This window comes from Topomyia yanbarensis, chromosome 1 (genome assembly GCF_030247195.1).
Source record: "Topomyia yanbarensis strain Yona2022 chromosome 1, ASM3024719v1, whole genome shotgun sequence".
NCBI classification, from domain to species: Eukaryota; Metazoa; Arthropoda; class Insecta; order Diptera; family Culicidae; genus Topomyia; species Topomyia yanbarensis.
The window spans coordinates 27,551,623-27,567,414 of NC_080670.1; the positions used below are offsets into that span (position 1 = coordinate 27,551,623).

At 41.4% G+C, this 15,792-nt stretch overlaps 1 protein-coding gene across 2 annotated transcripts in view; it reads left to right on the forward strand.

Annotated features, from left to right (window-relative positions):
- Positions 1-338: 338 nt before the first annotated feature.
- LOC131677177 (synapsin-1) overlaps positions 339-15,792 on the forward strand; it is a 34,763-nt gene continuing 19,309 nt past the window's right edge. For both annotated transcript variants that reach the window (XM_058956871.1, XM_058956872.1), the window contains exon 1: positions 339-724. In XM_058956871.1, coding sequence (XP_058812854.1) covers positions 716-724 — 9 coding nt within the window. In that variant the 5' untranslated portion in view covers positions 339-715. The remainder of the gene's footprint in view (positions 725-15,792) is intronic.

Here is a 15,792-nt window from a genome sequence, read left to right on the forward strand (position 1 = left end):
TAGTCAAAGTCACGTACGCCACCACATCGTAGATCCGTCCGAAGTTCCGCACGTGCTCGGTGCTCTCCCTGTCTTCGGAAAAATCGGCACGCCGCTCTCTCGTTCTCTCTCTGTCTGGGTTCGCTCACACGACGCTTCACACACGCCACCCCGCACCGCAAAAGCGCATTATTTCCTGATCTTCGCATCAACTCACCACCCGTAAAGTGATTTTTCCGCGCTCTCGCGCGATCTTCCATGGCCTGTTGCTGCTGCTGATCGGGCAGCTAGTAGGCGGAGAGCAGTTTTGGGCTCGATCGTGCAGGTTTTATATATAAAATCGGGTACCGTAGGCTGCCCGTAAGTCATTTAGCGTTTAGCCAGTGTTCGAAGTGCTAGGATTTTCCTGATCCAATACTGTAACGCTCTAGTCTTCCCCCTCCCGGTGAAACTAGTGCTGCCGGTCGTGTCTGTGTCCTTTTGTCTATGATCCGCATTTCCACCGCCGTTGCTGCTGTCGTGGGAGTGTGTGATCGTGCTTTTGCGGTGTGATTATTTTGTTCTGGTCCATTACCTTCACGTTTTGCGGTTTATCTACGCCTTTTGAGACCGTGGGAGACAGTGCTGCCAGAGCCGAAGGCCCGGAAGGATCGTGTGTGTGCCTAACGACGCTTCGAAGCAGTGGAATTTTTCTGTGATCTAGTCTGTGGAACGCGTGAAAAACCTGACAGCCGAAATGAAAGTTGTAAGTTTTATGTTAAGTTTTGACATGTGGAGTAATAGGACAGGAGTTGAAGTAGTGCAAATTATTGTTTTGATTTGTTCGTGCTCTGGTGAGGTCCGGTCAAAATTTAAAAGTGGAGGAAAGCAGTGATGGCAAGAAGTAACATTAAATATAATGATTAAAATAATGCATTAAAGAGAGAAATTCAATTAAGTTTAATGCAATTTGAAGGGCACATTGCCTCGCGAAGGGTTGTTTTATGCGTGATGCATTGAAAACATTTTCCATACACCGGATTGTCATTATGGTTGGTTTACAATAATTTGTGTTTGCGTTTTGAATGTGAATGCGTGGAGGCGTCGCGAGAAGGAATTATTTGGAAAACATCATTGCGTGTAAGCTTTATTATTTTGAATTTTAAGGTTTGATGACGGTTGATGCAGCCACATAATTGTGGGAAGCACCATGATTTAGCAGCTGGGATGCTTATGCACTGCTATGGATGCTTGTGAGCTGTTTAATGCAACCTAAATCGGAATAATATTATTCATCAGCAATGAATGTTATATAGGTTCATATTGAAGGGACCATATAATTAGGTAATAACTTAGCATTCCTTCTACCCACAAATTAGAGTCTCTTGAAGACGTACTTAAACGAGCCAAAGTTTTGCATAATCACGAAAGGAAATCGACGGATTTCTGGGCATTAGATTTCATCTAGCTATTCTAATTAGGGAAGTCTGCTACAAAATACGGTAATTGGGGTATTAAATGAAGAATAAAATTCTACTTTAGCTGCATACGTCGATAAAGATAAACATCTAAATTTTCAAAACCGTAGAACGACTTTTAATTGATTGTCCTCCGAAAAGTAGATAGGCCATTGTTTGACGCTATCGGTCTTATTTAACAATGGTTTTGACTGAAGAGGTTAGTATTTTTGACCGTTAACCTTGAAAGAGATAGGAGTGGTTCAGTCTTATTGATTCAATTTCGTTAGAAAAACTTATCATTTTACATAAAAATTAATAACGTGCGACTACGCAGCCTCAGGCTGTTCGCAATGCTGTGATGTGAATCTAACTCGAACTCGAAGTAGCCATCATTCCGGGTAAAATTTACTGGGGGAACTGCAATGCAACAGTTGCGATCGATCTGTTTTAGTTGGAGATTTAAAATAGAACAGTCCATAAGGAATACATCAAAATTACGAACAGCCTTAGTGTCAGATTAATGTCGTTTTTGCTTAAAGCGAAACTGAGTCAGTTTCTAACCCCAACTGCTGTCAAAATGTATGAACTGACAGCGGTTGGGGTTAGAGCCTGACTCAGTTTCGGGTTCAAGCAAAAACGCCTATACCCGGTCAAACCATTCGGAATTTAATTCGGAATCCTGAATGGAGTCATTATGGATTCCAAATCAAATGCAACAACCGATTCTGAGTCGGAATCGGTTGTTGCATTTCATTTGGAATCCATAATGACTCCATTCAGAAATCCGAACCGGTTCCGGAATGAGTTTAACTGGGTAGTTTCCTCGTCTAGCACCCAGTCAAATCATTCGCTTTGGAGTACTGAATGAACTCCAGGTCAAATACAACAGCCGAGTTTGAAACCGATGGGAATGTGTGGCATTTACGCTGGAACCCAATAAACAAAAAGTCGACTAAGTGAGTTGGAATAGATGCTGGTGAAATTTTCTTCTAGGCTGGGACGGGACGTGCGGGTTCGAAAAAGCGTCAAATGCAGTCAGGGGAGCTGTCAAATGCAGTCAGTCCATTTAAAATAAGTGAGGCAGAAAGAGTAACGATGCGAGACAAAAAAAATTAACAGAAAAAAAGAAAAAATAATCATCTAGCTTCAGGTCCCGTCCCAGCTTCTATCTGTAAAAATAGTGTGGGAATCTGTCCTGCCCAGTAAACAAATTGCCTGGTAAAAAAATGCGGACGAACATGGTCAGGCGATTTAAACAGTTTGACGTTTGACTCAACTCGCCTGTGCTAATTGCCCCTAGGAACAAATGCAATTCGCGAATGCGATTTAAAGGCAATTTCAATACTTAGACAAATTTTCTGGCGGCTGAAATGGACTTGTTTTTTTTTTGCGCTTTTCAAACATGGCGGTTCATGTTTGGCTTAAGCTTAAAATTGTTTTTTAAACAATTTGCATGTACTCGCTTGTATTTTGTCTAAAGCACTTCATTTAGCCAACGAATGTGGGAAACTGCGGAATCTTGTGTAAGTATAGTGGAACAAGATCTCTGACCTAAAGTCCTAATGAAAGTAAAGTTGTGGTAAGTTACATGACAACAATTTAGAGAGAAATAATCGATGTATTTCCAACGATTGATTGGTATAGAAATTGATGCATTTTTAACACCAATTGGCCGTGATTAATTGGAAGATTCCAACTGGAATCGAAAGTAATTCCTGCTGTAGACTAGTGCACAAAAGGGAGACTTCAAACCGTAGGAACATTTTGCTTGCCATACCAGTACTTTTCGATGGATCTTGTACTCTTGAATCGACCTATCCACATCCTATGGTAGTAAAATATTGTGGAACTAGAATGGTTCTTGAGTCCTCTTCCATATCGGTATCGTCGTCCATCAAAATGCATGCATCGGGTCGCTGCCAAACTCGTGAATGTAGTTTCCGGGCCCTTGTTGCAGCATGTTGCTTTTGTCTGCAACAAGGCGGTTTTCTGCTTTTCAAAAGTTTCAGGATGTTCCGTTTCTTGTTACGTTGGATTCCTTCCTTATTCCTGATTTATTAGCCAAGTCACGTATAGATATTGATTTATTCTACCTAATTAGAGATACCACTTTCTCGTCCAGCTTCAGGTTGCAAGATTCGGGTTTTCTGCCTCTTCCTGACTGTGCATCCAAAGAACTGTGTTTCTCTTAAATTGTTTATGATAATCTTTACACTCGCATGATGAATTCCAAAGCGCTTCGCCAATTTTCGCACAGTTACACCCTGTGTCCAAAATATTAATTTTACTTCATTTTCAATGCGCAACATTTTGCAAACGAAGAGTTTAAAGCGAACAAAAAAAAAATAAACAAACGAAAGGTGACAGTCAAAAGCACAGCCTGCTGTGAGGAGCACATTGAAACTATCACGAATGCGTGGTTAGAACGCGAATGTATGTGGTTCGATCACAGAGAACAGACATATAAGCTAGAACAAACTTTTCCGAAAAACCTGTGTAAACATTTAAATGAAAATACGTTGAAAATCACCATCGCATTCAGGTTCGCATGCGTGAGTTACCGTTGTATCCAAGTTTGCGTACAAGTCCCGTATAGCGATTGCTGGCTGATCGAAGCGCCGACCAGTGGCAAGTTGCTACTTGCTTTTGTCATTTCAAAGCGACAGTTTAATTTCTTACACAAGTTGAAAACTTTACTTGTATGTCAGTTCTCAGTGGTTCGATGCAGTGCTTCCTATTTCTTCAGAATGCCATATAAAGAAAGACCTATTCCCGATGCCGCCTACCAAAATAAGTGCCATGGTTTAATGAAGTTTACGTGCAACACGTGTCTAAAGCAGCCATAGTTACAATTACAAAACTTTGATTTGTTTCATTATCAGACGCTTATTTATACTAGTTCCAGGATTGTATGAATTGTCGATCTGTTTGGCCTATGTTCGACATATTTGTTATATTTTTCACCCAAAATGGGCATTTTGTATTCATGAAATGGGTTAACACAACTTTGCCACAGAGAACAGACATCCATGATCGAACAAAAATATTTAAAAAACGTGTGTAAACATTTGAATTAATATACGGAAAATACTAGCGCCGCCACACCAAGCTATCCCAACTATCCGTCAAATCGATTCCGGAACCGGTTCGAAATCCTGTATGGATTCAGCATGGAATCTAGTTCAAAGAAAACAACCGATTCCGGTTGCCTCTATCGGTTGACACATTTGAGCTGGAATTCATGCCGAAAGTCCGAATCGGTTCCGGACAAGTTTGACTGGGTAGAGGAATAACCGCTGTCAATTCTGTCGAACTCAGCTACAAAAACCTATTTTAATCCACCTAGCGGTGCAATTGTGCCTTTCTCAATCATGAATCACGAGAATGTGTACGTTGTTTATATTCATTAAAAACTTTTAAATGCATATATTACATTTTATTATTATACATCACATCACAAAGTCCCAAAAAGTCGATTTTAAAAAAAAAATTTCGAAATAACATAAAATCTCGACGTTTCATGCATTTTAAAGATGTTTGTCATCAAAAATACGAATTCGATTTCTGAAATTTCATGAGGTCCCCCCCTTGAAAAAAAATTTGAGTTCCGGCTTATATGGGAATTTCATATGTGACGTGACGATTTAGTCTATATTTCCGGACCCATATAAGCAATCCGTATGAAATTTTATACACATCTGTGGGGATATTATAGCTATCATTTGGGACTAAGTTTGTGAAAATCGGCCAAACCTTTTCCGGGAAACTGATGTGAGTTCGTAAATTTTGAAAGATGGCCGCTTTTCCCGGGCACTTCCGGAACCGTCTATGGTGGTCAATGTAGTCAACGAAAGTTTGTTTGGCTGTTGGTGACCTAGAACAGCAAATTTAAGTTGTTTGAGAGACATTTTAGCGAAATTTTTACCTTTTTTGCTTTCATCGGAGTATCGGTTTGAATCACAATTTGCTATGTGATCGCACGCCACAGCCTTTAACTCCGGAACCGGAAGTCGGATCGGGATGAAATTAAATAGCCATTTACGGGGACGCAATACCTTTCATTTGAGAGAAGTTTAGTCGAATCGGTCTAGCCATCTCCGAGAAACCGATGTGACTGTTATTCTGAATTTAGATACTTCCGCCGGGGCTTCCGGAACCGATGATGGTGGCCAATGTGGCCAAATAGACTTTGAATGGATGTTAGTGACCTAATACTACAAATCGAAGCAGTTGTGGTCATATTTTGGAAAAATTTTCACCTTTATACATTCATTGCAGAATTTCTTAAAATCGACATTTTCTGCGTGTTCGTACTCATCACCCTGTAATTCCGGAACCGGAAGTCGGATCCATTAGAAATTCAATAGCTATGGGAACGTTGCACCTTTCATTTAGGACTAAGTTTGTGAAAATCGGTTCATCCATCTCTGAGAAAAGTGAGTGAGATTGTGTTCGCGTACACACACACAGACGCACATACACACACATACATACACACACATACATACACACACACACAGACATTTGCCGAACTCGACGAACTGAATCGAATGGTATATGTCACTCGGCCCTCCGGGCCTCCGTTAAAAAGTCGGTTTTCAGAGCAATTGCAATACCTTTCTATTGAGAAAGGCAAAAAACATGACGACAGTAGCGCACCTGGTTTAGATATCCAAACTACCTTCGAAACCGTTAGAGATTTTACACAAGTTGAATGCTGAAGATGGACGTCTGTTCTCTGTGACTTTGCCGTGTGCGTATTTTCCTGTATAAAAGATACCAACCTCTAAATCTAAGGCTTTGAACTATTTGGCGATTTTGTTAACCTTTAGTTAAAATTTGACAGTTCGAAAGTTATTTTCTCTTGAATGGAAAAATTTAACCGAGAAAGCGAGCCATTTCAATAGTTGGCATATGGAAAGTTATTTAGAATTGACAGCTGCGATGACCACAAGTTGGTAGAGGTGTGAACATTTGTCGATGTTTTAAAATTAGTTTTTTTCTTATTACATTAAGTATGACAGCCATAGCCTCGAAAAGTAAACATCCACATCATGAAATAACCCAAACAAATCTCAACACAACATGTTATCGTTTCCATCTTAATTCACTAATTTTGTATTGAAAAATATTGACACCTCAATTAGGTACAGAAAATGTCTCCACCTTTTTATTCTGCATCATGGGCAAAATTTTAACCATCGATCTGTCTTATTTAACCAACGCTCTGTCAATTTTAACCATGCTCCAGAGTAGGGTTATTTTGCAAATAACTTTCGAAGTGTCAGATTTTAACTAAAAGCACAGATAACAGACGTTTAGGCTCGATTTGAATCGTGTGTAAATACCCGCTACTGAGATTCCGAATAAATCAGACGTCTGAAACACGTTTGGCAAACGTTTGTAGATGGCGCAGTGATAAATTCAATGCAGTTAGAGTGCAGCTGTCAAACACGTATAGCAAATAGTTGCGCAGATGGCAATAGTAACACACGGATTTCCAATTTGAAAGTTTACACAGGTTTTTGAAGAAATTTTGTTCTAGCCTAAACGTCTGTTATCTGTGCTAAAAGTTAAAAATTTCACCAAATGGTTCACAGCCTAAATAACTCGAAATCGACCAGTCGGTCGTACAGGAAGAGCAAAGATGCAAGATCTGAAAGTGGAAACAACAAACGTCATCTAACTCTGTTTCAAAATGATACATTTCGTGTTCATAGCAATATAAAACAAAGGATAACTAGATTCAACGGTGTCATTATCCATTGTTATCCGACTTTGAAAAACATTAACTCACCGCAAATGTCGGCCATAATAAAGGCAATCTTTCTCCCGGAAACCTGCACTTTGGCTGCATCTGCAAGTGGGCCACCTGCACCAGATAGTCCACTACCCACTGAGCCCGTTCCGCACGCGCTACACACCATTTCACTCTCATTTTCTACGCCGAATGAAGATTTTCGTTCCATCTTTGGATCTCTGTCTGTTCGTTTGAATTAACCATAGGCGCATAATATGTATAGGATAGACATGCGAACCAAACTAGCATAAACAATAGAGGAAGTTCCGCTGCAGGCAGGTTTTTCGCGCTTCGGCCGCGCAATCTCGACCGAAAAGGAAAGTGAACGAAAGAGGAGAAATATAATCGGTGAACTCGTCCTCTTACGCGTTATACTTTTTTCTAGTGAATGTTTTCATCGCGCTGCAGCGTTGTGGTGAAAATTATGTCATATGTCAAAGGAAAAATTTGCATATTTCACCACTGCTCGTGGGGTGAGGTGGAATGAATGCGTTGTGAATTTGTAATTGGATTTCGTCGCCTACTCGGTCGTTCAGTTTGTTTTTCTTTTCCTATGTTTAATTTCGAGCGAATTTGATTTGATGGGTCCTACTACAGTATCGGAATAAGCAACATATTTGGTAAGTGATATAATAGACAAAAATCTAGATCAATGAATGGATAAATGTCAGATAGTTAAAGAAATCTTTTCTCGAAAAAACCAGGAACCCGTCCCAACGAGATAATATTTATACCCAAGTAACCGGACAGCTGAAATGCAAATTTCATCCGTGGACGCCTCCGAACCATTCGCCTCTAAGCTTTGCACAGATCCGGGTGAAGCGCATAAATCACCCCCGGCTTGGAATACTCCGCTAAGTGCCGTTACTAACGGACTGTCACGAGCGGAAAACGTTGCATCGTTGTATCTACGCTTTAATCTGTGTGCCAGTCAGGAAGCTTCGTTCTGACTGCGCCGGCTGATGAATTTTCATGAGCAACGTGCGCGATCGCACGGAGCCTAATCGATTACCGTAATTAGTACTCCTGATGGGATTGACGGGTGAACAATGGCAATCAGCGATGGCAAAGGAGCTGCTTAATTGATTAATTGTCACCTGTGAGAACGCAGCGAATGTATGGATTGTGTGGAAGGCGTTCTGACAGCATTGGTTTCATAAAAAGTCACCCTTCGCGTGTGACGACCAAGGGGTGTTTCAGCAGTCCATGCGGGCAGCGATTTCACGCTTCAAGACAACTTTCAATGTCAATATCAGGGGCGTAGCGCTAATCATAGCAGGCCTCATCAAAACGAACAATTTTAGTTGATTTAATTTAATTGGAAACCTCGAACTTGGCTTTCAGTGGCTGACGACGACCGGGTGATCTATTTCCGCCAGGGACGATAGCGGGCCTTGAAGCCGGGCATGGTTAGGTTACAACGCGTGCGATCTTGTCGTAAATCACAGTTGATCAATCAACGATTCACATTTAATTGATGGTCTCGCGATGACTTGTGCATGGCGCAGGGGTTCTGCAAGCTTGATTGTAGCTCGGCGTTAGAAGAGGTCAAAAGCACGACACAAGTAAAGCGGCTGAAAACGAGTTTTCTCGTCGAACGGGCGCTTCCGAGACTCGCGACGTGATCGGTATGGCACTCAGCTGCAGCGCTACTTATTAATATATTTCACTTTCCATAGTTGCTGAGTAGCGCCAACAATAATCGGGGGCACGCGAGCTACCCCCCCTGAAGAGGCGAAAGCGCGCAAGTTCCACCGCAACTCACGCGCGACTTCGCGATCTTCGGCTGGCTAGAGGCAGGGGAGTCGTTCCACAGCTGGTCAATCAGCAAAACGCGTGATCGCAATGCGTAGCAGTACAACTTGCAAGCCGATTAAGATAAAAAAGGATCGTGCAGTGGTGCGAAGTTGTCGCAGCTGGTACCGGGTGACGAACGGTGTGACCATATTTGAAAGTAGCTTGACAGAGAACTTGAAAACGGACCTAGTCACCTTCGATGAGTGCACGGTTGCAACGGTGAACCTCTTTTTTCGCTGGGGTCACTGACTTGAGCTGGAACGATCAGGTTTTTGTTTGATAGTTTCTGCTGCTGCGATAATACTCGGTACTGAGTAAGCCTTGAACATGAAATGTGGAAGATCGGAAAAATGATTGCATTATGATCTAAAGAAGATCTCTATTGAAGTTCGTAGATTGTGAGATTGAATATCATTAGGTGATCGAGACCTTCCTACTCATTATAGTAGCGGGAATTATTAAAACTGAGTCACTCCTGACATTTATTCCACCTCGGGTTATTTAAATCCAATAATTACTTCCCGAATCCCCATTCATCAATTCGCGTGACGTCGAAATAACGGTAAATTACAGCGGTTCGCGGTGTCTCCGCCAGCGGCTGAATCGGTACGGTGATCTCAATCTTAATTAGCACCTTCTACGGTCGAAGGGGAAGCAATATTCCAATTTATTACAACAAATGAGCGACCTATCAAGGAAATAAATCCTCTTCCCGGATCGTGCTAGCGATTGACCCCAGTTGAACTCAGGAGAAGCACCCGCTTCGATGGGAAAGCTAGCTAGCTTGATGAATGATCATCCCTTCTCTACCCCCTTCATCCCCTTACAGCCCAAGCTGAGACCAGCGTGTGGCGAAAAATCACTCACCGCTTACTTCATTGCGGATCGAATCGGTTATACAAGTTGCTCAGGTCGGCGAGGAGCCCGGCCGCTGCCTCGGATATTAACCCATACAGACAGTTAATCTCTCCCGGGTACAGAGCAGCCGGCTGACTGCAAACAAACCGAACGACGAAACGGCACTGCATAACTATATCAAGGCTACCTAGATCAGATGTTGCTGCGCCATTCTGTACCGCTACCGCCGCGCAAGCAAATGAACCGGCTCGCATTGAGCGTCATACGAATCCGAAATGAGCTAGCTGCGTAAGGGATGCGGACGGGGAAGATTAGCATTCTTGCGGTGACAGAACAGAACTGTAGCAGGTACGGCGTGTAGCGGTAGAACGGAGTGTAGTTAGATCCGGGCTTCGGTTTCTTAGGAACTGATTTAATTGGATTGTTTTGCTACGGTTGTCAACATTGTTGCGTACGTTTGATGCGGAACACGCGATCTTTTGCTTGATGGACAGGCTAAGTGACGGCTCGTAGGATTAGAGGGTGATTTGAGGGGCAGAATATGCGTTGGAGTACTCGTTTCATCCGATGTACAGTTTGATGGATTTCGGCTAAGTTAGTGACGAACACTTATACGAATGATTCGCGCAGCCTGGGGATAATATGTTGGACATATGCGACTTAGCTTAATGTTGTGAAGTTCTTTTGATTGTTATGCATATCTAGAATCTTCAGAACTGTCAATTCTAAGAACCTTGATGGATTTTTGTAACAACTGTTTTGATATGATTGTTTATTCAAAATTTCAAATGTCATAAAAGTTCAATCAAAATATAATGAAAGTATCACAAAATGCCATTAAAACTTCACAAAAATACACTTAAAAAAGCTTTGATGTTAATATTTAATTTAAAGAACTAGAAAATAATAACAAAATTTTGATGCGTTCCTCCCTAGGTTGCTCCTTTTGCTTTTGATCCTTTTGATAACAGTAAATGTTAAAATCAAAGTAAAGATAGAAATGTATCGAAACTGAATTCGATCAGCCGGAATATTCACAATAAAATGAAAATAATTTCCGAGTGTACACTAGCACCAAATGTAGTTGAAAAAAATTGAGTCAATTTCGCAATGATGACTAGATTCTGCATGGATTCAGGCAAAATCGGTTAAGGCTGTCAGAAATTATAATTTTCTATAAGAAATAGAAGAAGCTTAGATTCCTAGTTTATTTTCCGGTTTGCTCAAATCTAGATTATTTAAAAAAAACTATCAGCTGCAAGATTCCGACTGGAACCAAAATTAAATCCGATGGTGGACTAGCACCGTCCGCCGGAGTGTAGCTGAAACCATGGCTGAAACTCGATTGAACCAATCGTTTTTGAGCGAAGTTCACCTGGAATTGGATCAAATCAGCAGGAATTCTAATTCGAAGGATTCGAACATCCGGAATCCAGTGCTATTTTAATCCAATCAAATTGATTGCAATCGCCCTTAATCATTAAATTCCGCTGAAATAAAATTTAACTCCACGAGGGCGATATCTTTGCGGGACACGGTGATACCGACTACCGGAGGCTGCGAAATCCACGAATCATTGGCTGCTGTCATTTGAAACGGTCCGATCCAATCACCGGTTTATTTAGCCTCCAGACATATCTGGGCATTCATAGACACGCTCCAACTAAGCGTAAAATGCATTTTTTCCCGCTCTCAGGTCTCGCTTCGTGAGAACAATGCACGCTGATGATCCTGTGGTTGAAGAAACGGACTTTGATCCTCCCAACACGAATCCGATCCGATAATTGATTGTCTACCGTTTGAGCACGTTTATGTATCTTGCCCAGCCCTACATAGCCCGTTTCCAGCTCATTTGTTGTGCCACCGCTCGGGCAGTTCATCGTGCATGACTCGGTCGAACCCGGGGAAGCCAAGTGATTTGCAGTTCAATGTTTCATATTCTCATTCATAGTCGTCGGGTGCTTCTTTGCTGATTGTTCCGATCCGTACTTTCTTCTGGATTGTAACGTAACGTGGTTTTTTCTGGGTGGCTTGTTGGGCTTGTGCCAAACCTCTGTTTCGTCGGTGAACCGCTGTCTGGGTAACGGTGCCCAGAACGGCCAAAAAACCGAAGAGCCTCGCTGAAGCAATAGTGTGTCGAATATCCCTAAACCGCCATGTACCTTCTAGTCCTATGAATGCCAATACGAATAAATATTACATTGAGTAAGTCATCATGTGAACAATTAAATTCGAATGAAACGTGGCGCTTAAGCAACTGCTCTGACCGTCTATTTTTCGAAACTACAACATGAACAACAATGTAAACTTCACTTGTGCTATTTGGCTAAAGGATTCAGTACTACTTCATTTAGCTTTTTTTGTTTTTTTTGTCGCTCTTTTTAGGCATATTTCCATTTTCTAGGAAAATGATTTTGTGTTGAATATTCTGCGCTGAAAACAAATTTTCCTGTGAAGTATTTCCAATATTGTACCTTACAGCCACTTGAAAGGAGATTCCAATCAACAAACAAGAACAAACGAACGAAACGTGGCGCTTAAGCGGCAGATGTATCTAAACCGCGATGAACAGTAAAATTTAATATTTTTCTCTGATTAATGAAGCGGATATAATTCCGTTCAATTTGTTTTCGGTTACTTAGCCTTCTCTTTTCTTTTTGGACATGTTTCCAGTTTCTTAGAAATTGATTTGGTGTCGAATATTCCGCCTAAAAATGTGAAGTGGCCTAGCAAGGAAAAACTGACGAGAGCTACATCAACTTAGAAAATGTGTTTCATCCAAAATAAAGAAACGTGGAGCGATTAACAAAATGTTTTTTGACGTTTTTATATCGATTTTGTGATTAGTGCTACTGAGAAGTAGGGACAACAAAACTCGCAAGGTTGGTAGAGATGGTAAGTATAAAGAATCGCTCCATGTATGTGATGAGGCATACCAACAGCGGTTGGAAACGTGGCGCTTAATCTGCCAATGCATGATCTGCCGACTTCAAGCATGGTCAATTACAGCGTCAGTCGTGGCTTAAAATAAAACGTACTGTCTTTCTTTGGCGAACGGATTGAATATAATCCTGATTAGATTGTTTTGGGCAGCTTAGCCTGCACTCTCGTTAAGGAATATTTCCAGTTTCTTGAGAATTGTTTGGTAGGTTGCGGCATACTTCTTTGAAGATCTGCAAAAACAAATGTTGCACGAATATCCAGAATAGATTGCCTGTCGAATAGTTGAATCAAATATTCCATTGAAATTCAACTACAAGCAGTAGTTGGTTAAAATACCAATGAAGGATCATGTAGGCATGGTTAGTCTATATTTATGAACATACCAGACGGCCATTTTGCAGAAAACTTCCAAAACTTACGGTTCTAGACAATCTACCTAAAAAATTTAATGCATCTTATGGCTGCCAGACTCGAACCTCCTCCTTCGTACCGTTCTGTAGTTAATCTGTAACTTCCATTGCTGCCAACCAATGTGAACCGCTCGGCCTTACATTTCCAGATACAAAATTGGGAGACGAAATTTAATTTTATCTGCTGAAATTGAATAAACAGAAATAATTTCTGAATTTTTATATTTTTATATTCTATCAATCACTAAATAATAAAACTTCATTACTGTTACCAACTCCCTAAAATTGTCGAGTGTTCCAATTTCTGTATTCCAGTACTGTCTCCTTAAGGGAGCCCTTCCCGCGCTTTCTCACTTCAGACCTAGTTTGTTGAACACACCGTCCATCTCCACAAGCCTGGCGGGCACGTGAAAGCGATAGTGCTGCGTAAAATGATTCCAGCATGCAAACTTGTTTGTCCGTTCGTGGTCATTCACAATAACTTGTACGTTATTTGATCGAATCCAAAATGCTGAAAGCTTAGAAATTCAAATTAAACTGTTTGATAGATCCTCTTTGCCGAAAATACAGCTTGACAAATGCATTGCTGAACACTTAGCAAGAAGCATATGTCAAATGGTTGAATTTAATTTAATGAGCCTTTCGTATTTTGGATTATAGAATTTCTATCAACAAATGTTGGTGTATAGACTTAACTTCGTTTATTATTTGCATTGAAAGTTTCCGGTTTATCCGGAATCATCTTCGGAATTGCTCGTTTGTGCACTGTCGTGTGCAGTTTGGGCCCTCTTGCACTGGACAATCAATCTTGCCCGGTAAGTCCAGTCGGAAAATGAGCTGAGATTCTGCCTGGCTCTGACCAGGATTACAGAGATTCTAATTAGAATCGGATACTAACTAGAGCCAGCCGGAATTTCGGCTCATTTTCCGGCTGAACTTTACTGGGTGGTAAGCACTTTCAACCGAAATTGCTTGGAAATTCTCAGTCCATTTCCGCTAGATGTGCTATAAAAACAATCAGCTTATAAGTTTAGTAGCGTTGTTCTTCTGGAACATTCAGGACAAGTGCCTTTGAATACGGATTGGTTATCGAACTTCTTGATCTTTTCTAATCCATCTTTCTAAAATCAAGTAAATTGACCTCCATATTGAAGTCTGCCACAATGTGATCAAAGTCACCGGTGACTTTCAAATATCAGCCCAATATATATTAATGACATTCCGCCCCTGTCGAAAAGCTATCTTTCGTGCGAAGTTATCCACTAGTCATAGTTTTGCCATTATTATTGTTTTTACATTGGAGTTTCGGCGGAAGTTGGATGGTTGGTAACAGAGTCAAAAATATTCAAATTCAACCGCATTCATTTTCAATATTCAGTGATGCAGCTGAAAACGTCAAACGAACAAACCGCCCATTCATCCATGCAGATTTTCATTCGTCTCCGATTATTACACGAAGCGACCGTGCAGCAGCGAATCAAACATGTACGATATTGAATTGAATGAATATTTTTTCTATTCATCGCGAGTCGTATCAGGTTCATTTTCAGCCATCAAAAAAGAGCTTCGATTGTTATTAACTTATGGTAGTAACAAACTGAAGCGAGTAACTCCAAAAGGATCCAACTATATCAGAAAGAATACGAAATTTGGTCTAAAAATTGTGGTCTCAGACTCACCTCGTTTATACGCAGAGAAACTCAAGTTTTAACCATGAATCTTCCTAACGCCCAAAAATATCTAAATTACCTACAAATTTTCCCCCATCAATCAATCCAACAACGATTAACTGCGAAACAGTACCTAAATAACACAACTTTTTTCAATGTCACTGTGCTATTCTGCCGGCGAATGTAATGGATTGGAGCAAAAAAAAAAAAAATACCGCGATCTAAAGGGAAAATCTCCGTTGGGCGCACCGCATAACTTCATCGGCCATATCTTAAAACAGTGTATCCAGGTAAAGGTAAAAAGCATTATACGCAATTAATAATGCATGACTTTTACCGCGGGAATGCTTCCCAAATCAAGCTACCTTAGAGCCAAACTCACCGCTTGCTGCGCATCCAGAACCTCGACAGCGGCGCGGCAGCGTCTCATCAGCGCATGCCCCACCATAATCATCAAGAATATTTTCAATCGACTCACACTCATTGCAGAATTTGCGAAAAAACGAATTATAAACGAGTAATAAACGTTGCAGCAGTGCGAAAACAGCAGCACCGGAGTTTGCTTGCGTGAGTGCTTCATTGTTGCAGCTCATCGGCGGCACAATTCGGGCCATCGCCTCGACATTGGCCAACATGCGGCCGGCCGCCCATTATTGTGGACATTATCCGCTGCAGACTGAGAGCTGGTAGCTTAAAATTTTCCTCATCAGCCGGTCTTTGGCCTACTACGACGGATGAATGACGGCGACAATGACAACGACGACGACGACGAACGACCGACGGTGATGATGACTATGTGAAAAGTGGAACCGCGACAAACTTGACCCAGTAACGATGGCCAACTCGGCATGTGTGTACGTGATTGCTGCTTGTCGGCTAATGCGGGGGCGGGCATA